Here is a 22,124-nt window from a genome sequence, read left to right as displayed (position 1 = left end):
TTTCAATGCAATTATAAACAAAATATTAAAATATAATCTGTTCACTTCAATTGTGTACTTTCAGAGAGGGATCTGGAAAGAAGCACCAAACTGTTCGCCTATCCTCATTATAGTGATGCTAGATGATATTATTAAAGAGATCACTGAAGATAACCTCTCTGGTGTTTGATTTATATGAGCAAACAGGGGCTTATATTTGATCTATCTATCGAGGTAGGCTTGTGCAAATGTTTTATTTATTTGTCCGGAAGCATATACTAATAACTTTTGAAGATACAACAAGCTTAAGATGAACAGCAAAATTTCTGTGGGTCCTAGAGAACCTTTCCCAAAAGTCTGCGTGCTTTGGCCCAGAAAAAGAGTAAAAACACAAGGGCAACAAATAAAGACCCCAAATCTGGGAGCAAGACCTAGTTTTGTATTTGCACACATTCCATCAGAGGTAATTTGATCAAATTCACACAAGCCTTATTACAGATCAAATAGATTTGTTCAGTGTCAGGCCGTCTTGATCTAAGTAAGCCAAATGATCTGGGTATTTCCTTTAAGACCGCAAAATCTTTGTAGTGCATTGTATATAACTCTCCCTGTCTGACAAACAATACCTGGTCTTGACATTTGGGACAGATCCACATGCCCTTGGGAATGGTTTTCAGAGGCGGGTCCAGACAGTCCAGGTGATAAACACGTGAACATGTGTCACACATCAGCAACTGCCCGCTTTTTCTGCAAACACTGCAAAAATCCTCATGGATATCGCCCTATAAAATTGAGGGGAAGGGGTGTGGGTGACAGAAAGAGAGAGAGAGAGAGAGAGAGAGAAAGCAAAAAGTGAACTTTGACCTTTGACATCTACATCCTAGTTGAATGCAAAGTTTACAGCACAAACTATTTCTAAGGGGATTCCAAATGGTCAAGCCCTTTTTAGGCTGTTAAACAGGAAAACCAGGCAGGATATCACAAACACTGACATCTGTCTTCCCAAACACTCCCCCTGCCCTCCCAAGGCGAAATGTTACAGCAAATACTTATTACCGTAGCTTCTCTTAACAGCTGCTACCCTGTAGCCTTTCCTCTTTAAGGTTCCCCCTTGACCCTGGTTTTTTTTGCCTAAAGTGATGAGCTACCCACTTTCTTAACCCTTCTCATTTCTGGATGTAAGCCCAACTCCACTTCAGGAATGCTGATGAGGCTGTCTCTTGCCAGTAACAAAGCATCAGAAACCCCAATTGAGTGACTTAAAAGAACAAATATTTAGGTCACCTTTAAAAAAGAAACTGGAAGGAAAAGGTGTTGTGCTTGTAAATGAGAAAGAACAGAATGAATTATGTTCTGAGACAGTTCTTTTTACTTTACTTAGGTTAGCTCAAGTTGCACCAAAAAAAGCTGTGACTCAAATTTTTCTCATTCTCTATAGAGAGTAGTTTATGTCTCATCGCTAACATAAGCTGAGAGCCAAGACGAAGGAATACTAAGAGAAATTTTCTAACTAAGGATTTTTAAAAAGAAATAATTGAAAACATTACTGGTAGTGTCTCTTAAAAAACTAGGTATAGTTACTATTGCATCACCATCAGAGAGAATTTTTTTTCTACAGCCATTAACTTCCCAGAAAGGTAGGTCTGATTTTTGTCACTTTTTCTTCTCTCTCTCTCCTCCTGTTACTCCCATCTCATGCTTGGAGTGGTGGTGGTGTTTCTGTTTGTTTTTCTTTGTTTTTCAGATATTTGAACAAAGAGGCATGAAAGAAAGATGGCTCAGCATCCATAGAGGAGGAGAGGGGCACCCCAGCCCTCTCCTCTCACTGCCTGTGGGCTGTGCTGGCAACCTAGGCCCCACCTGGAGTCTGAAACACACACTTCTCACTGACTTCGGTTAAAGTTTCACACATACACCAGATCTGCAAGATCGTGATCTTAAGATGTGTATGTTGAGTCAAACTGCGCGTGTACACTCCCCCTGTATGAAAAAACAGCCTGTGCATGGTTTCATTTTGCCCCATACGGTCTTTTCATGTGTGTGGGTAAGTTCTATCAATTTGGAGTGATAGCAGATTTGGCCGTGCACTTACATATTAAGTTGCCGGGCAAGAGAAATGACACTAATCTCTACTATGGATAAAATATTAAACATATTAGAGTAATGACACACAAGCAATCTGCTCAGAATTCTATTTCCCGGCTCTATTGCTGATGAGGCCTTTCTTTGAAGGTAAGACTATTCTTCTCTTAATTCCCAAGGTTAGCACTGATGTCATGTTTTGTAAAGGATGAATCTTTAGTGAATTTTCAGTGCCATGTTTTGGTTCCGTAACTCCCAGGGATCACTGAGAGCTGGGTGTCCTGGTTTTGGCTGGAATAGAGTTCATTTTCTTCCTAGTAGTTGGTACAGTGCTGTGTTTTGGATTTAGTGTGAGAATCATGTTATTAGCACACTGATGTGTTAGTTGTTGCTAAGTAGCACTTATCCTAAGTTAAGGATTTCTCAGCTTCCCCTGCTCTGCCAGTGAGCAGGTGCACAAGAAGCTGGGAGGGAGCATAGCCAGGAGAACTGACCTGAACTAGCCAAAGGGCTATTCCATACCACAGAACATCATGCTCAGTATATAAACTGGGGTGGGGGTTGACCAGGAAGGGCAGATCGCTGCTCAGGCATCAGTCAGCAGGTGCTGAGCAACTGTGTTGTGCATCACTTGTCTTCTCTTGGGTTTTATTTCTCTCTTTTTCTTATATTCCTTTTTATTACAAGTATTATTATATTTTATAATTATTATTGTTATTATTATATTTTACCCTCTATATTTTATTTTAGTTATTAAACTGGTCTTATCTCAACCCCCGAGTTCTACTTTTTTTTGATTCAACTCCCCATCCCACTGGGAGAGGGGAGGAGTGAACAAGTGGCTGTGTGGTGCTTAGCTGCTGTCTGGTTAAACTATGACACTGGGTTATGGTATTGCTTCATCCTTTAACACCAGAGTTCCTCAGCGTTAAATGAAGAACTAAATGAGTGACATTTCATGCCTCTTATGAAGTGATCTGTGTAACCAGGCTGGGAAGAACTTATTTTCCTCATGAGTACAAGGAAAAGGAGGCAGGCAGGAGATGTCATATAAGCTAAAACAAAATCCTCTGCAATCGGAGGAAAAAATTTAAGAGGAAAATTCTCACATTTTAGAAGAAAATTCTCATTCTAGAGAATTACATGTGTTAAGATGCTTTGGTTGCCACAGACTACATGATGGCACTTGGTAAGTGGCTCTAGTGCAAAATTATTGGTGTGTTGAAAACCAAACCTGTTTTGTCTAATACCCTGCAGAAAGAGACATACACAAGAGACACATACAGTTGTTTCTTGAGGGGGACACACTTAGAAATTTAAGAGCCAGAACCTTCTAAATTCAACTGAATGCTGCGAAACCTGAAGTGACACAGCTGGTCAGTGTGCAGTGCAGCTGAATGCGTTGAGATGACAACACACATGCACAGAAGCCACAGTCCTATTTTGGGTAATGTAAAATTCAGGGCATTTCCTCAGAATTAATAGTCGACCTTACAAAAATCCCAGCCACTGTTTGATTCCAAAGAAACGCCCCAGGTTTTATGCGCAGTTAATAAATATAAGCATAAAGGGGGGCTGGATTTGATACTGTGACATGCACCCCTCAATCTCAATCTCAACTTCTGGACCAGCTCTGTGAAGGCTGTAGGCAGCCAGCTTAGGCTAGAGCAGAGCTCACTGAGGCTGCTCTAACACATGCTACAGCCTGAAGAGACTGAAGAATAATTTCAGAACGGAGACCATAAAAAGTGATTTCACGTCACTTTTTGCTCTACTTCCTCCACACCGAGAAACCAGGAAAATAAATGAAAGCTTTTTGGACAGCTAGCAGTTTTCTTTATTTTTATAAAGTGTCTAGAGCAGCAGGGCCTGGCTTTAGGCAATAGAACTGAATAATACAGTATCAAATCAGAAGTATCTGTAGTTTGTGTGTTTGAATACGTAATATCTATACTTATGTGTATGTTTCACTTGAACAACATGGGAAAACTAAATATTCTGCAACAGGAATTGTTCTTGACCATATAAATAAACATGATCATAATGTATGATGCAAGTGAATTAAGTTGTCAGAAGTAATAATAATTTTTGCATTTCCTAACTTTTGTGGGCTTGATTTTGCAATCTGAATGTTCTCTAACGCTCCTCTCAATTGAAACACTATTTTCATATAAAAAGTTCACTAATAAAAAGGCATTTTGTGACCACAGACATGGACCATCACTAGAACAGAGATTTTTACACTGTTCTTACTGCTGAGTAATTGACCTTTAGAGGCAATTACTATCTTCCAGGTGAATATGCCACTACTGTGTGAGGGAGAATCACACATAACCAAGTGATTCACAGCCAATTGCCAAATAGAATGGTGCCTGGTGCCAAGTGCTTGGCCTGATCTGTAATTTTCATAGGCTGACTAAAGACAAAGATTACTCGCGTGCTAAATATCAGATTTCCATTCTAAAGCCTATAGGAATTAGATCTTCTCAGCAAAGTAATGCAAAAATACTTCTATATTTGTCTGAGGAACTGCTCAATTGTTTTAACTGAGACTTCTGAAATAGCCTTTTACTTAGGCATGTGTTTTCAAGTCCCCAAAAGCTGGAGGCTGTAACTAGAGACAACATTTTTTGTCCTATCTGGACTAGAGAGACCTTACTATATTTACGTCATCTGCTAACAGAGAAGACCCGCTTCAACATGACATGGGCTGGCCTCACTGCCAAAAGAAGCCATCCTGCCTTCTCTCTATGTCCAGACACTTATTTCTGTCCCCTGCATGAGGCTGGCACAAGAATGTGTGTGTCTATAAAATTAACTGGATTAGGGCACGATCTTGGCTAGCACTAACAATTTTTAGCTATGCCAGTTCTCTTATGCAGATCACAATGTGGCCTCAGATATATCTGTGCTAGAACAACAGAAGAGGCATTTAAGGGATGAGAAAAGACTGCTGGTGACGGGCAGGACAGTTCTTCTCAGTGGCAGCACCGGTCATAAACTGTGGCATGAGCATTTCAGTGTATAATGTGTTCTACATCTAATTAAGCTGCAAGCTCCTTAAATGCCAAAGACCTGATTTTCCTCTTTTTCTTCACCTCCAGCACAACTTGTACTGTTGGTGTTTAAATATACAGTACTTTTCCAGCAATATATAGCACTTTCCCAGCCAAGGATGCTAAAGGTTTTTACAAGTATTGCTAAGTTCTCAAAACTCAGATGGGAAAAGGAAGCACCATGCAAAATGTATAAATGGGGGAAAACGAGTCACAAAAAAGGGATGTGACTGCACAAGCTTATACAGCGATTTTATGAGAACATATTAACAGAAGACTACCTTCCAGCTCATGATGGCAATGGGAAATCATTCTTCTCTTTCTGATTACTAAGAATTATAACATGTAATGACAGAAGCACAGATCTCATATTTACTTCCTTTACAATATCTGGTTGTCTCCAAAGGTTCAAATTTTGTTTAATAGTCTATTTTTAATTAAAAAAATAATTTATGAGCACTTTGAAATATGTTTTCTACTTTCATATGTATTTTATTTTATCTGGACAGCAATACCAAGTATTTCTGAAAAGTCTACCAATTTAGCCCAATCAATAGCAAATATGCATTGAATGGGACTTCAGGATAAAAATTCTTTTAAATAATTAAACCCACAAAAATGTTAGTGTTGTTTCATATGTATAAACTAAATGACTTGTCTGGAAACATGTGAAAGGAGATTTATATATGATTCTAAAGGGGAAAGAGTGCTACTGCTCTGTATTATAATATGCTCAGGTAAGAGAGAATGTTAATTACCTGCTGTGTAATTTTCCATTGTCTCCTTTAAAATACTTTTACTTTCATTAGTTAATGAGTATTAAAGCAATCCAGAACCTAGGCCTAAATACTATCCAAATTCAGAAAATTCAGGGCATTCAGCACTAGATTTGAATGCTACTGAAATTCACTACTCTTGATTTAGCTTACTGCCATAAGGCACTGCAGAAAACAGGGCAACAACTCATAATACTGTTTTGAGAGCTCTTACACAGTGGGAAAAGACTCAGCAGTATACACACACAAATCAGAGATGGAAAAGACCCCCACCACATTATCCACTCCTTCTCTCGGGGCCAATGTAAAAAATGTGCTCTACAGCATGTTTGCTAGTTGTTTGTGCTGCTTACTTTCAGAAGTCCCCAGAGACAGGGCTGCCCCACCTCCTCCCTGCGGGGCTGTTCCACAGTCCCATTCATTTGACTGTCAGGAAAGTGTTTTTACAGTCAAGTGCTATTCTGCTCTCAAAAATGACTATATAAAAGAGAACCTTTTAATTTCACATACATATTCCCTGGGTATCAGAATTGCATCTATTTATTTCAGTGACTCAGACACACTTGCACTAGTTCTATTCCTGTTACCTCTGCAGAACAAATACAGTTCAGAGGCAAAAAGTTGGCTTCTATTCCCTATTGTATGTGGTCAGTAGAGTTGGTCTCTCAGTCTATGTACTTACAGTGGTGCAACTGCATAGATGAAAATAAAAGCAGCCCAACTCTTCCTTAAAGCCCATTTCAAATGGTTGGGCCTCAATTATATGTGATAATATGTTTAAAAAAGAAAAAAAAAAGAGACCACTCTGACTCACATTGCAGACGGAGTTTGCAGCACTGGTATGAAGAAATAAGCAAGCACCTTTTTATTTTTAAACTGTGCCCAGTAAGCACTAGTCATTAAAATGCAAGCACTTTACTGGAAGTACACTACAAATCCTGAGAATTTTTGTGCAATGAATTGTTTCACCCATACTGAACAGTCACAGTACACTTTCAGACAAACCATAGCGTACAGTTCCTTCAGTATGCCATTTTGCACCTAAACAGCGACTCAGTCCAATTCTTCCCACACTCTTTATCTTCTAAAGTTTACGCGTGACCTGTCATTTTTTTCATCATGTTTTTGCAAGAAATAGAAACAATGAAATAACTGGACAGTTCTCAGCAACTTAAAAAAGGTTGTGTTTTGAGTAGCAAATCTTATCTCTGAATTAACTTAAAATAAGGACACTCGCTTCTTTATAAATGATAACAACATGCCAAGATTTCACTCAAAAGAGATACTGCAATCTGAGCACAGAGGTGATGTGTTTAGCTACACTAGTACACCAGAACTGCCAAACCAGTGCTGCAAACGCTGCTGTCGGCTGTTCTGCGTGACCCAGGCTGTTTCCCTCCTCTCGTTACCGAAACACCACAACTTTTTGTTATTATGGTCTGTAAGTAATACTTTTCATTCTCCCCTTCCCCCTTTTTCATGGATGACAGATTCAATTCAGTCAGACAAGATCTCAGACACCACACAAAGGAAATGAGCTCATGTAGCATGCCTGGTGCCTCCCAACGTTTCAATCCACTGAAGGAGTTATAAATAAAATCTCCACAGGACAAGAACATAGGTGCAGGGGGAAAAAGGAAGGGTGTTAAAAGAATGCTGGACTGTTTCACTGCACTGAATCAGGACAAATGACGAGTGAGCCTAAAGAAACAAAATCTGCAATGATTTTCCTTGTGGTTGTTTCTGCATATCTTACTTTTAAGTAACCCCCACCCCAAGAGTTACTTACGTCTGTGGAGCTGGGGCTAGGCAGGGACACAGGCTGAACAGCTGCGGGAAAAGTAAATGTGGTCTCTGTCTTTTCATTTTCGGGGGAATCAGGATAACTGGACAGAGGGGACGTGGGGGTCAAAGCCCCGAACCCCAGCACCGTGTTGTATTTAGGTGGACGACCTACATATTAACAACAGGGAACACAAAAAAAAAAAAACAAAAAAAAAAAAAAAAAAAGGAAAAATGATCTTACATACCTTTGGCCAGTGGTCCTCATTGGCTAGCGTGAAAAAGGAAATGATGTAGCACAGAGAGGAAGTTAATATAAAAGTTACAAGTGGAAGGACAGAAGCAAAGATTTAAACATTTTTTAGAAATCTTTAGGTAGAATTTTGCAAGGAAAGAACATTTAAAAGATGTATTTCAGAAGGAAATAGAAATAAGCTCTGTAGAGGGTCAAAGAATCACTCCCACAAAAGCAGCATGGGGACACTTGCCACTCCTAGAAATGAGGCTATTCAGTTTTTAGGGAAAACATGTTGGCATCAAAGCTAGAGAGAAGCTACAATAACTACTATTAAATCCTTTCTACTGTTACCCCACACCTCCCTATCTTTCTAATGCCAGCATAAATCTACACAAAGGTTAAGTCCTTTATCAGAGGCCAACACTCACCAACCCCCTCCTTTTCTTCCCCTTTTTTTTAAACCCACTCACCTACAGATCAGCACTTTCTACTCTACCGGTACATTTTTTAAATTAGGCTACCTCAAGAACAGGTCCTGTTGTCTGACCCAAAACACCAGCAGTACCAGTTGTAACCTACCACTGGTCTTCCACTATAAATCCCCCTCAAATTCTGTATTCTTTCTTAGACTTTCTTGGTTAAGTATGTTTGATTATTCACAACTCCTATGTGCTCCTTTAGACTAGCAGAAGTGCAAAATGTGTTCGTAACAATTTTCATAAAATTATCCATGTAAAGCAAGACAGCAAAAACCCAGTATGTAACCATGATTTCTGACTCCCTTCTCCAGGGTAATTTATGGATAGGTAAACATAAAGAAGTTAGGATCTAGGAATAATTCCCCAGATCTTATGTTTACAGATTGTCAGTCTATACCTATTAACATGCTAAACCTTGCATTTAAGGTCTGGATATGTTCCAGGGCTAAGTATGTCCTTGGAAATGGATTTCTGATAGTGATGTCCATGGCTGAAATTTCTGACATGCTCAGCACCATCTAGAATTAAAGTAAAGCTCTCAAGGGCACATGCTTGCATAAGCTTTTTACCTAATATATTGCTTTACTAAATCACAAAACAAATGTATACCTCCAAATCTTTTGTCAATTGAAAATGTGTGCTACTGATTTGGTGCTGATGCAAGGTACAGGCTCACAACAGGGTGTGAGAAAAAAAAGGAGGTATAATAGCAGTCGGTGTGGCAAAAACAGGCTAAGAGACTATCAACTACAAAAGAATGCAATTGTTTTCATTGATACAGTAATTGTTCACAATGAGTTATAAAACAGAATTAAGAAATCATTACTAGAAGAAGGAACATTTACTTATCCCCAGAGTAAATGCAAAACTCTCTCTCTCTAAAATCTACATCATATAATTTTAAAAAATACATTTAATGTTATTCGAGGATGGCAGTAGAGACTGATGTCTTTTATTTAGAAACAGTATAGCTGCAGAAGTGTCAGCTTTGCCACATTGCCTGCTGGACTGAAGAGGTACATCAAGGAGAGCACATCTCAAATATTTGACCTTGCAGCCAAAAATCGAAGATAATGGAACTGGTCAGTGCTAGGTGGAACTGTGTTTTTTTTAATCTGATTGATTACTTTTTTTAGACAGAAAACTCAGGAGTAGAGAAGGTATTACGAGTCTTTAAGGACTGCAGAAAATCATCAAAAATCAGGGAAAGATTGTCATATATGTGTGGTTAGTGCCATGCACAAAAATTTGTATCACGTTCTCTCCTATGCTGCTCTGACTCATCTGTTTCACCATAATCTAAGTCTTAAAATTTCACCTGTTCTAAAGAAGGATTTCTCCTGAATAATACTGCATACCTATATGAAAGATCATATCTCATTTTAGAACAAGTGGCACTCTGGTTGCAGAAAAGTGCTCAGTATGAGCACGATAGCCTTTCTTGCTCAAGACAAATTCTTTTAAAGGACCCATCTCTACACTCAGTGGGGAACAAGGCTTTTGTCACACTAAGTTTCCTCTCCTATTCAAGACACAGACACTTTTTCCATTACCACCTTCTTCTTGACAGTAAAAATACAATTTAGTTATTAACAAGAGGATCTTGACAGCAGCTTTATACCACTAAATGATGTTCAAACATTGCACCTTTCACTTTGCTCTATCTATTGTATCTTATTTTATTTGAAGAGTGAAACTGAAATGAAACACGGAGCTGCCCAATACAACTTGCTATGCTAATCCCTAGAAGTCATGATCTTTGTCTAACATGGAAGTTTACTGGACAAATGAAGTATTGTAGAGTCCTCCTTTGTTTTGCTCTTCAAATCAACAAGGGGACTGCAAATGCAAGATGGAGGAAGAGGCATACAGCAGGGAGACAGGTCTAAGTATACCTCACCTCTTTTACGTGTCCCGGGATGCATTGTGCTGTTCAGGTACGTGACTGCACTCTTCTTGCGCTGCAGGGAAGAATATAACAATTTTTGTTGGCTAACATTTTTAGCAACTACTATATGCAATAGCTGAGGAACAGCACAGTAGTACTAAGTGAGATTACTGGCTGTTCTGTTTTCTGAAGCACAGCTTCAGAAGGGTTAGCTTTTTTACACCACTGACATCTGGACTGCTTCAGGCTGATACACAAGCTGACCTAATAGTAAGACTAATCAGCTTTACACAGGAGAAGGCAGAAAAAGATGTAAATATTAGAAGAACATCCCAATGTATTTAGTATTTAAAAATCTGTGGGTCATATCATTGCAATGGCCTTCTGAATTATAAATGATAGCTTGCCCATCTAGTTAGGACTGAGACAGCCTACGAGGTAGCAACATGGCAGAAAGACACACAGGCTCAGAATGAAAACACCAGCTTCCCCCAGCAAAAAATTAATACCTCAGGCTCAAAAACGGCTCCACTGTACACTGGATTTGCTGTTGTTCTTCTTTTCCTCTCTTGTCGCTTACTTTGGATTTCTTGTAAAAACAAAGCATTCAGGTTAGAAAACAATGGGTCTCAGAAATTATTTAAAGTCCTCAGAATTCAGTTTGCATGTGAAGAGACCTGTGAAGATTTCTACAGAACACCAATCATGCTGAATATAGGCAACTTTGTTATACTGCTGATTTCTGAACATTTGAAAACTAAGAGCTGACAAGGAATACACACACAGTGCTCAACTAATAAATGAAATGACTGCCTTCATCTCACCAATCACTCCACGACTAGGACATTTTAAACTCATGGTCAGTGTAATTGGGATCTAAAACTAAAAGCCTCTGGTAACCTTATTGATTCTTAAACATAAATACAGTACAGAAATATGCAAGCCATTGAAATGTCAGGCTCTATTTCACTGTATAGGATTAAGGAGTTTAAATTATAAACCCAATTGTAATCTATTAACCCATTCACTACAGATTACAGTCCCATGAAATACATGAAAAATCCAGATGTGGGTTACAGTAAAACTGTCTATGGTGTGACTTTGCAGATACAGGGGTTGTCCAGAAAGCAACGGGATTGTCACAAATTTCTTTCCTACCATCAAAGCTACAAATTTCTTTCCTACCATCACTTTCTTCCCAGTCACTGATCTCCGCTGCATAAGCAACCGCCTTATTTCAATGTAATAAGAGGAATACAAAAGTATGCACAACAAACTAAGTCAGATCAAGAGTTCAGACATCCCAAATGTACTTTTGTTCAAGAAAACACTGCATTTAATAGAGAAATATTTTGGATCCATACTTCCAATTCAGAATGGCCATGAAACAGGGAGCCTAAGAACCAGTGTAAGACATTTTTCCTACCTTCCAGATGGTCATGAGTAACTAGTCCCAGAGACACCATGAAGGCAAGTTTCTGTGAGGGGGGAGATAAAAAAGATCATGACAAGTCCAACAGTTAACGATGAGCTATGTCACTTAGGCTCTTTAAAGTCAGTTGATAGGTAACTAAGCAACAAAAATGTTATTAGTAATACTTTGCTTCTAGCAATCACTTTTCATTCATGTATGTCAAACTGCTCTACAGAGGATAGACAATAGTCCCATTTTGTAGATGGGAACCTAGGCTGAGATACAGGGCAATGCCAATTGCTCATGATCACCGAGTTGGCAGAGCTGGGAACAAGAAAGCAGTTTCTTTACTTACAGTCCAACACTGGAGTGACTATGTGATTGGCTCTTAGTAATAGCAACACGGTACAATTGCTAGCAAAATATTGCTAGTTGAAGATCATTCTCCATATACTGTGAACTACAAGGAGCAACTCTGGTTTACGTTTGCCGTTCGATAAGGGCTATGGCTTTCTTAAAGGATTCTAATGTTAATGCAGGAAGTGCACAGACATGTAACAAACAGAGTTTGTACTGACAACAGTTAATGATCACACAGTAGTCAGTTTGAATTCATCTACAAAAACAAATGTAGCAGAGCATTTAGCTGTAACCAGTTCCAAAGCTCCAAGAAAGGCTTTAAGAAACAGCCATTCTGGCCATTCTTTTCCTGCAAAACCAACGACCTAAACTGGAATAAAACCTGGGCAGAATGTGAACATACATGACTCTTTCCATCCTGCTCACCAGAGCAGAAATATTTTATAAAGCAAAATAAAGATGTTTCTCCAGCGTTAAAAATAACTCCAGAAGTCTAAAACCTCAAAGGAATGGAAATCAACACTGTAATCTAAGCCTTCTGGTTGAAGGAAGTCTCAGAGGGGAATTATGATCTTCTAACTTACAAAAGACTCGAATGCATTCCAGGACTGAAAAATGCAATGCATTACATTTATTTAGATTTCTTATTCTGTAGCCTTATCAACTACTGCTGTCCAACAGGAATGTATGGAATGTTAAAGTTAAGGAGTCTTGAAGGAACAGAGGGGGGAAAATATTTTCTGAAGGACAGAGTGCTTCCTTTTTTTCTTAAAATAAAGTTCTGGGTGTGTTCTGATACCTGTGGATTTTCTTCTCGTTTTGGCTTCGGTGCAGCAGGTGGAGTAACTGTACGACTTTCTGTTTGCTTCTCTTCTGCTTCCACATGTGGTTTAATAGTCTGAAAAGAAACAGTGTTTCGCTCATTCAGTGATAAGACTTTTTTTACTTTGACTGATAAAATAAAACAAATACTTTTGCAGATACAGGAGAAAACCAGTTTAAAGCTGGCGTGTAGTAACAAAGACTTAATTGAGGAATTTGAGGTGAGAGGAATATTAAATAAAGTGGTTTCCTTTAACAAAGGATGAAACAGCCTTACCACGACTCCATTAACCCACGCAAGCAATGAAAATCATCTTAAGAGTTAACTCCATTACAGAAATCACTACATGGTATGGGAAAACTAACAGACACTTGAAGAAAAAGCATCCTGTGGAAGACTTCCAGGTAGAAACCATTCTGCATGGCACATGCATTTTGTACTTCTCACTCCTCAGTCTTCATATTTCATAGAATTACGAATGGGTCAAAAACTGTCTCTCTGAATCCTACAACCTCAGATGTTTCTGAAGCTTTTTTCTTTTCTGAAGTCATAATCTTCTACAACGGTATCACAAACCCTGCATGACAATCCTCAGCCTGTGGCACAGCTGTTGAGGCTACAAACTGAGTGAGGTAGGCTACAGAGATACAAACTTTTCCCCTTTATGATATGGAGAAAACATACAGAAAAATTCATGTATTATTAATCCACCACCATTCTTCTGTATGTTTTTCAACAGTTGAATTGCCAGTAATTATTTGAAGAGCAAACGAATATTGCTGACATCAAAAGGAATAGGCATCAAAAGTATAATATTGTAGAAGTACAACTTCAAATCATACAAAAAGAGCATGCATTGCCGAGTAACTTGTGGAACAGCCTTGAGGTACACAAGAACCTACTCATGAGAATTCATAAGCAGAATTGAGCAAGAGCATATCTTTCATGCACATGATTTTCACAGCCTTCATAGGTGACTTCAAAAGCAGAAGGTAACTTCAAGGCACATTAGACTATGAAAGAGTTAGAAGTGAAATACATACTACTAGTATTTATATAAATTACATAAATATTATATATTGTAGACAATGTATTATACAGTATACAATATCATACTATTAGTAACATATAATATATGAAAGAGTTAAAATGAAACAGAAGACTGCTTTACTTGAACTGAATGGCAAGGACTTTCAGTTGCAATCCACACTGACTAAAGTTATGTTTCATTTTAGAAAAGTCTTTTCTGGAGAGAGAATTTAAAGCTAAACATCTAGAATTCTCTGTTTCTGAGGGTCTCCCTTCCACTCAATCAATCCAATTTAGTCATGGGGAACTATCAGTCTTCAGAAGCTGAGTGATACTATTTTGCCTCCAATCACAAGACTGCAAGATCAAGGAAGAAATGGCTACATTTATGGTATTAAATACCCCTGTGATTCTGTGTAATTTTTGCCCTTCATGTAGCCACCCTTTGAAAAACAGAAACATAGAAAATATTTTTCCAGTGTTTCTTAAAAGCTTGATATGAACATGGATTTCAGTCCAAGATACTAGTACAGCCCTGCTGTGTAGCTTGCTTATAAACTACTGAAGTTAAGACAGTAGGGGGAGCATAAAAACACTGAAGCATGAGAAAAAGATTCCAATGGCCCATATTAAAAAAAATGGTAACTTCTACTCCAAGAGTTGCAAGTCATTCCATAATTTGTACTGTTGTTGGTACACAAATATCTCCAGTACCCACTGAAAATTTCTCCATGGTTGTCATCCTCTCCAAACTGGCACAGTAAAGCAATAAACCCAGTACGGTGCATTAGTAGACACTTATCTGTACCTGTTTTTCAATGTTTGGTTTGCTGATCTGTACAGTCTGAGGTCCAGCGAGCCTGGTACCCGGTGCTGCTATCACGATGCTGGTGAGCTGTGCCATAGGGAAAGTTTTGGCTATGGTTGCTGTCTGCCCGTTAACTACACGAACTGGATGTATGGAATTCTGAGAGTTGGGTAAAGAGGTGGGTGTGAACTTTGTTGTCAACATCACAGGCCTCTGAATAAGCTGAGGAGCTGCAAGCATTGGAGGAGGTGCTGGGGCAATAGGAATGTTATTTTGGGCAACTGGTTTAGGTCGAACCTACAAAAAGAATCAAAAAAACAGAGATTTGTGTATCTATTTTGGATGAACTTTTTTACCAAGTCTTTCAATTCAGCCTCAATAATCCGCAGAAGGTTGCTTGATTTTTTATAGACTGTCATTTTTAGCATGGTGTCCTAAGTATGCTATGAGAAGGAAAAGCCACATTTTCAAACCCACTTGCATAAAACCCATTCATAACATTTGCATATGCAGTCACTGTCCCTGAAATGGTATTTGGATGCACGACACTTATATTGCATGTTTATTGCCAAATGCCTTATTTGTATCGAAATCAACATACTGGTTTTGCAAGCCAAAAAATTCATGTAATATTTACAGACACAGCTGAGGCTCTCATGTTAAAAGTGTGTCTCAGGGCTTTATACTGAGCCTCCAAGAAATCATGAACAGTTGATTGTGCCCTGAAAGAAATAATTTAATTTTTCAGCAAATCCCCATTACCTTTGCCAATTCCATTTATTATTTAGACACCTGCACAACCAATCTTGCTCAGCAAAAAAATTGTCAAGATTATACATTAATCCCTCATTGGAAGTGCTAAAGGCTACGGGCAAATGCAGTCATTACTGTTTTCTTCTTTCACAAGAAAGAAGCGAGCCACAAGCATCTTCCAATACTCCACCACTTGTTTGTTTCTCCAACACTTGCTTGTTTCTTGCCCATTGTTAAGTTTGCACTTATCACATCATTACAGAGTACAGAAGTACATTACATTACTCTGAAAATAAAGTCTTTTTCCTTATTTGATACCTATTGTCCTATCCACATTTAATGCTCCATAATGCATTTTATCATGGGAAACTAGGTTACATTCCAACAGATCTCGCCATCCCTAAATCTTAATCAGATACCAGCCTATACTTTCCTTTTGCCCTTTGTAAAAGACTTAGAATTTTATTCACAGCACCACCTATTCCTTACAAATGAAATAGTTCCTTCAGGATGTCTTTTTAAATGAAGAAGCAAACTGTGTCTTTCCCAAACCATGAAAAAAAAGTAAAACACAAGTTTTACTTATACTATAACACAAGCAACCCTCTGTTGCAATACAGAAATACTTGGGAATAATCTAGAAACATCTCGTTTTTCTTTTGCTCATGAGCAGCAGACAACAGTTAGAACAATTTAAGGCCTTGGGTGATGCTTTGATTTTGCTGACACCTGTTCCATGTGTTCATTTCATTTGATACAAACAGGATCATATATGATCATCATATGTGAATTTCATAATCACAGACTCATGCAGGTTGGGAGGCAGCTCAGGAGGTCTCTAATTTTACCTCCTGCTCAGAGCAGGGCCAACACTAAATGCAGACCAGGTTTCTCAGGGCTATGTCCAGATAGGTCTTGTAAAACTCCAAGGATGGAGCTTCCACAACATCTCTGAGAAGCCTCTTCCACTCCTAACTGTCCTTAAAGAGAGAATTGTTTCCTTACACACAGTCTAAATCTTCCCTGTTCCAATTTATGATCATTGTCTATAACTCTCCTGCTAAGTACCTATGTCTCCATCTTCTTGTTAACTTCTTTGTTGAAATTGGAAATAAGGCTGCTGTGAGTGCCCCCAAAATCTCTTCTCCAAACCGAACAAGCCCAGATCCCTCAACTTCCCCTTGCAGGTCATATATTCCTGCCCCCCAGCTATCTTAGTGGCCTTCCTCCACTTGATTCATTCAAATTTATCAACCAGGGGGTCCAAAACTGCATGCTGTGTATCAGATCCCATTTTATGATTGCTGAGGAAAGGTGGATAACCTTTTTCCTTAATCTACTGGCTGTGGTCCTGTTGGTACAGCCCAGTATGCTACTAGGCTGCTTTGCTGCCAGGGCACACCGCTAGTTTAGATACTATCAACCAAGACCTTTTAAGCAGTGGTGCTCCCCAGCCAGCCAGTCTCCAGCCTGTACCTATGCAGGGGGTTAGTCCATTCCAGGTGCAAGACTTTGCTTTTTTCCATGCTGAAGCTCAAGAGATTCCTACTGGCCCATTCCTCTAGCCTGAATAAGGCCCTCTGAATGTCACCACTGCCCTCAAGAGTACTGACTGCACCCTCAAATTTGGGCATCATCCACAAACCTGTTGAGGATTAATTGTCTCCTCCACCAGGTCACAAATAAAGACTGGCAAAAATGACCCTCATAGAACGTATCTCCTATCTATGCTATAATTTAAGTTCCTTCTTCTATTGCTTGTTCTCTGTACACTCACCTGTGGAAGAAAATTTGGACGAGGAGTAAGTCTGGGAGGAGGGATGAACTGTGGAACTTTTATGGGTTGAGGTGTAGCCTGAACCTGCTATAAGAACATAAAGAGAATTCAGTAAGAGGGAAATAGCTTTGAAGTTGTTCACCAAAATCAACATCTTGAATATATACTCAGACCTGATGTCCCCAGTTTTCCACTCTGTAAATAGTTTTTCACAGTAACAGGTTCCTCATTAGAATAAAGACAGAGCTAATCTTACTTTCCAGTTCTTATACATCTTGCTTCATAAAGTGAAGGTATCTTTTGTTTTAGTTCAACTGTACTAACTACAGTGATCTGCAATCTAAAACTATTTCATTTGAAGATAATGAAAACTCCTACTTGTTTTGATAGTTAAAAACCGGCTTTACAACAGACAGAAAATAATAACAGACTTTGATGTCCAGCTACATGAACCATGTCCTTTCATACTGAATGGCATACAGAAGAATGAAAGAGTATCTCATGCAAATAAAAGAAGATCTGGAAGTTACAAGTCTTTTAGCAATATTAGTTACACTATGAGGGCTCTAAATACACAACTTGAAATTTTCAGAAGTAGGCCATTCATTTGAAACAATTAAGATCTGATTTTAAGGCGACCTAAGTACTTCCCTGTCTCATTGAAATCAGCTGCATGGAGCTGCCACATGATCAACCTCTGAATAGCACTACTAGCTACCCTGAGTACTCAGTGAGATTATCTGAAATTAATGTCCATGTTAGTTTCCACCCTTCTGTACTTTTGTCCACCCACTAAGATTGCAATTTACTTCAAAAAGGTCTTGTACTGATTAATGAATGCTTGGGAAAATATTCTGAGATTTTTGATGAAATTTGCTACAGAAACATCAATCACAGACTATTATTAAAACAGATTCACCTCCTCAAACCTAAGTAAATTATTCAGTGAAGAAATGAAGCACAGACACAAAGGACAGATGAGAGTGGTGCAAGGGATGACATGGGAGAAGAGAACAGCAGAAAAAACTCCCCTCAAATAGTCTTCTCCATTCTGATTGCAAACATATGCCTCATTAGGAAGCAAAATTACTTCCACTTGCATTATTAAACTGTATTTTTTAATAAAGATAAATTGAATTTATGTTTAGTGAAGCCTTAGCCTTTACTCCAGAAGTAGAATTTCCCTGTCATGATGCTATACAATACCTGGTTTCCAGACCAAGAAGCCTCTATCACGCAATTCCAAAACATTGTTTCTTTTATTTCTAGGTGGCTAACTATTCTGGAAAAGACTGTGTGATGTAATCAAAGCACTTTCCAAAATACATGCTAAAGAAACAGGATCTGTGTATGTGTACGAAAAAGTGGCGAATGAAGGCGTGGTAATGGGCAGAGTTAAGTGATGTATCTAGCACCAGAGACTTTATCACCCAAATGGAACGAGAGAGATTGACTCAAAAAAATCTAATATGAAAACCCAGACTTGATCAAATGAAGAAAGTATGACATCTCCTTTACCAAAGAAAAGAGTAGGAATTCTGCACCACACAGCCACATAGATTAGGCAGGGGTGAAATAATTGTTACTTCCCTGTAACTAACAGTTACTAACAGGGTAAACTTTACACAGAGGTGATGATAGCACTGATTTAATTCTGTAAAGCAAACCAATAATAACAACCCATGTGGATAGTAAACGCTTTTCTCTCAGACTATCATTTTAACAATGTCAACTAGCGAAGACTCATGACATGTCCCTACTATTCTCCTTTCTGTGCAAAAACCTGACTGTTTATTAATTTTTTTTCCAGTAGCCCCCTTGTAAACCAAACCTACACACATCTGCAGGGCAAACACATGAAACGCTTACCAAAGTTACTGTGTTTTTTGCCACTATTTGGACTGCCTCAGCTCCTGGCCCAGTGACCTTATTTGTTGTCTGGAGGTTGACTGGTGCATTCTGCGCATCAGTGCTGAGGACTGCTTTCTGGTTGTTGTTGATAGCAGTAACCATGGCGATGGTAGGTCTCTGACCCACAACGGAGGCAGGCATGGTCGCAGTTGCTGCTTTCAAGACGAGAGGTAGTGTCTTAGTGGTGATCATAGAAGCTGTAGTTACAGTTTTCTAAGGGAAACAGAAAATACACTGTAAGAGACAGAGACACTTCGTATCAGACGGGACGTGGGTTGGTTAGTCAGAAACAATAGACAGTAAGATTAAAAAAAGGCAGCACTGAGTCTACCTACTGTTCAGACAAGCACATATCTTATGTCTCTGAAAACTGGATAGCTAGAAAGCATTCTCATTCAAGGCACCTGTTTGGTCTATTTTAATCATCTGCAGCATTACAGATTGATTCAAAACAAATTCCCGAGAAAATGACAATCAAGTGTTAGCAGTAGTATACACATTTTTGGATCTTTTCGTTTCATATTACTTCCAAACATGTACTGGCAATATCAAACCTATAATGTGAAGGTTTATGAAACATACCAGCAAACTAGCTTCTCACCAATTAAAACTCAAATTTTCAAATGGACACTTTATTTACTGAGATCCCCACAATCAGAGGAAGAGGGAAAAAACATTCCTAAATTGGTTTCTTTAAGAGCAAAAACTTATTTGATTTTGGGTATCCCAAATACAGTTATTTAGCCCTTAACTTTCTTTCCTAAGAGTATCAGTAGGGCTATCCTGAAGTTATAAGAGCTGGCTGTTAGTCTGTCCAGCTGCAGGCAATTAAGTTCAACTTGTGTGGAGTGGGCTGGTTTTGGAACATACATGTGATGCCATGATTGCTCTTGGCCTGTTTTAAAGAGAGTGGTTTTGAATCACTTAATGCCAGCATTTATCTGAAATGCCTGAATACACTATGCCCACAAATTCCGAAGTTAAAACAACTATAATTTCATAGTTTTGTTTTAAAATGTACTGTCTTTTAAGATGTTAAGGGAAACGGTCAATTATGAATCTCATTCAAAAAGCAACAAGGCAAGAGAGTATCCATATAAAACCAGAACACCATGTGCACAGAAAACTCATGACAAGTGACACTCAACAGAATGGCAAGTGAGCTTATTTCTTTTCTCTTTGGTGTAGAAAATCCATTGTACCAATGGCACTGCATCTTCAAAACAGCTACTGGCATGATCAAATGCTCTTAGAATGAAATAACCACCATTCCCTCCTGATGTCAGCGCCAGGCTCTACAACAGGAAAACATGGAGCACCACGCATCAGGCAATCTTTTTCATGTTCTGAACATGCCTGATCTAGACTGCTTGATTTGAATCACACAAGGCTTTTCTCTTCTTTTTCATAAAATAATATAAATACATTTTCAGTTGGATTCTTCAGTATGTTCACCAATATTATTTCCTTAAACAAAAATGCAGTTTACCTTCACACCTCTAATTTCATAATGCCTAACCTATATCCCCTGCTAATTACACACAAACGTGAAAACAATTCAAACACAGTATCATACCAAATCAAAGGATAATTCATTCTTCAATTTTATATATTTATGCAAAATCCAGACATAATTAACTTTTCCTTGTTGCAACACGAACAATTCCCTCAACTTTTTATCTAGGATTCAAGAGCTTATTGGCCTCTGCTGCACCTTCTCCAAAGCAAGAGGCTCCATTCCCCCAATGCAGTAACATTATTCAAGCTTTTCCAATGAAATGTAACATGGTATAATTTTCACAAGCATTACATTCATCCACAAATATTTTAAAGAAAAGACTGTGACTCTTTCAAGGGCTTGTAGTAAGTCTGTAAGTAGTAAGAGTATAGTTTCAGCCAGCAGATCACAGAGCTTGAATATTCCTGCTACTTCGCTGAGCATTAATTACCTCGGTTATTCTAAAATAGAAGTTTTCAATGCACGAATTCATACTGAAGTGGCATTCAGAGTAAGTCTGCATTATTTCACATAATAACATTGCATAATATGACCTTTTAGCAGGCTGGGTGCTTTGTGAAAACTTAAAAAGCCCTCCTTACTGGACGATGTAAGTATATTAAATGTCACTATTAAGGCAGCATATATACCTTGATTCCTAAATTGAATTACTCTGAAAATAACCATTGGAAGCATTCTCTTTACTGACACAGCCTTGAAAAACGTATTATTTACAAAAGTAGGCACCAAAAAACTTTCTAGTGTGACAAAATATTTGACTTTTCTTTGCTGAAACAGATTGAGGGGCAACAGGCCAGAGGTACAACCTTAGATGCAAAACATGTCAGAAGCAAGTGAGGTTACTTCAGAATTATACCAACATAAATAAAAACAGAAAAGTGTTAAGGATAAAAACTGGCTTATTTTTTTCAAATGAGAGGACAACCTGCCTTCCAGTTTGCAATTACTGTCCAAGTACAACTGTATAGTCAGAAGAGTGTAGCACTTTTTTGACTGTTTCACTAGAGGGCTCTTTAACTTTGAACAAAACCTCAATTTTTACAAGCCAGGAGATGACCTGGAAGTTAATGCATGAATGCAAAGTGTGGAATATGGAGAAACACATGAAACTGCTTTTGCAGTCATGTTTCCTGACTGAAAAACAGAGATCAGTGATACAGCAAAGAGTGATCCATTGTTTGCCTATAAACATTTAGGGCACAGTTATTTTTACTACTTTGTTCTGTTTTAGCTTTGATATTGATGTTGCTGCTCAGAAATGTCTTTTCCTTAGGTAAGTTTGCTTCATTTCGTCAATACTCTTTTCTCAAAAGTAGAATTATTACTTAAGCCTCACAAATACACTTTTAGAGCGCATCCAAAACAACTTGCTGAGTTAATGAGAGAACTAAAGCCCAATCATTTCTCCCTCCTCTACTTCCAGGAAAAGGGAAGACAAGAATCACAATTG

At 38.5% G+C, this 22,124-nt stretch overlaps 1 protein-coding gene across 10 annotated transcripts in view; it reads right to left on the bottom strand.

The window, feature by feature from the left end:
* The window catches only part of PHF21A (PHD finger protein 21A), a 133,769-nt gene that overhangs the window by 5,062 nt on the left and 106,583 nt on the right, over positions 1 to 22,124 (bottom strand). For 5 of the 10 annotated variants that reach the window (XM_074824088.1, XM_074824093.1, XM_074824091.1 and 2 more), the window contains 9 exons: positions 19,114 to 19,368; positions 17,245 to 17,331; positions 14,715 to 15,011; positions 12,854 to 12,952; positions 11,707 to 11,758; positions 10,790 to 10,869; positions 10,293 to 10,353; positions 7,683 to 7,846; positions 606 to 761 (listed from right to left, as the gene is read on the bottom strand). In XM_074824088.1, coding sequence (XP_074680189.1) covers positions 606 to 761; positions 7,683 to 7,846; positions 10,293 to 10,353; positions 10,790 to 10,869; positions 11,707 to 11,758; positions 12,854 to 12,952; positions 14,715 to 15,011; positions 17,245 to 17,331; positions 19,114 to 19,368 — 1,251 coding nt within the window. Of the gene's footprint in view, positions 1 to 605; positions 762 to 7,682; positions 7,847 to 7,923; positions 7,947 to 10,292; positions 10,354 to 10,789; positions 10,870 to 11,706; positions 11,759 to 12,853; positions 12,953 to 14,714; positions 15,012 to 17,244; positions 17,332 to 19,113; positions 19,369 to 22,124 lie in introns of all 10 variants that reach the window. The other 5 variants (XM_074824095.1, XM_074824096.1, XM_074824092.1 and 2 more) reach the window with 3 other exon arrangements.

Source organism: Strix aluco, chromosome 4 (genome assembly GCF_031877795.1).
Source record: "Strix aluco isolate bStrAlu1 chromosome 4, bStrAlu1.hap1, whole genome shotgun sequence".
Lineage (NCBI taxonomy): Eukaryota > Metazoa > Chordata > Aves > Strigiformes > Strigidae > Strix > Strix aluco.
This window is presented reverse-complemented; position numbering and strand designations above follow the sequence as displayed.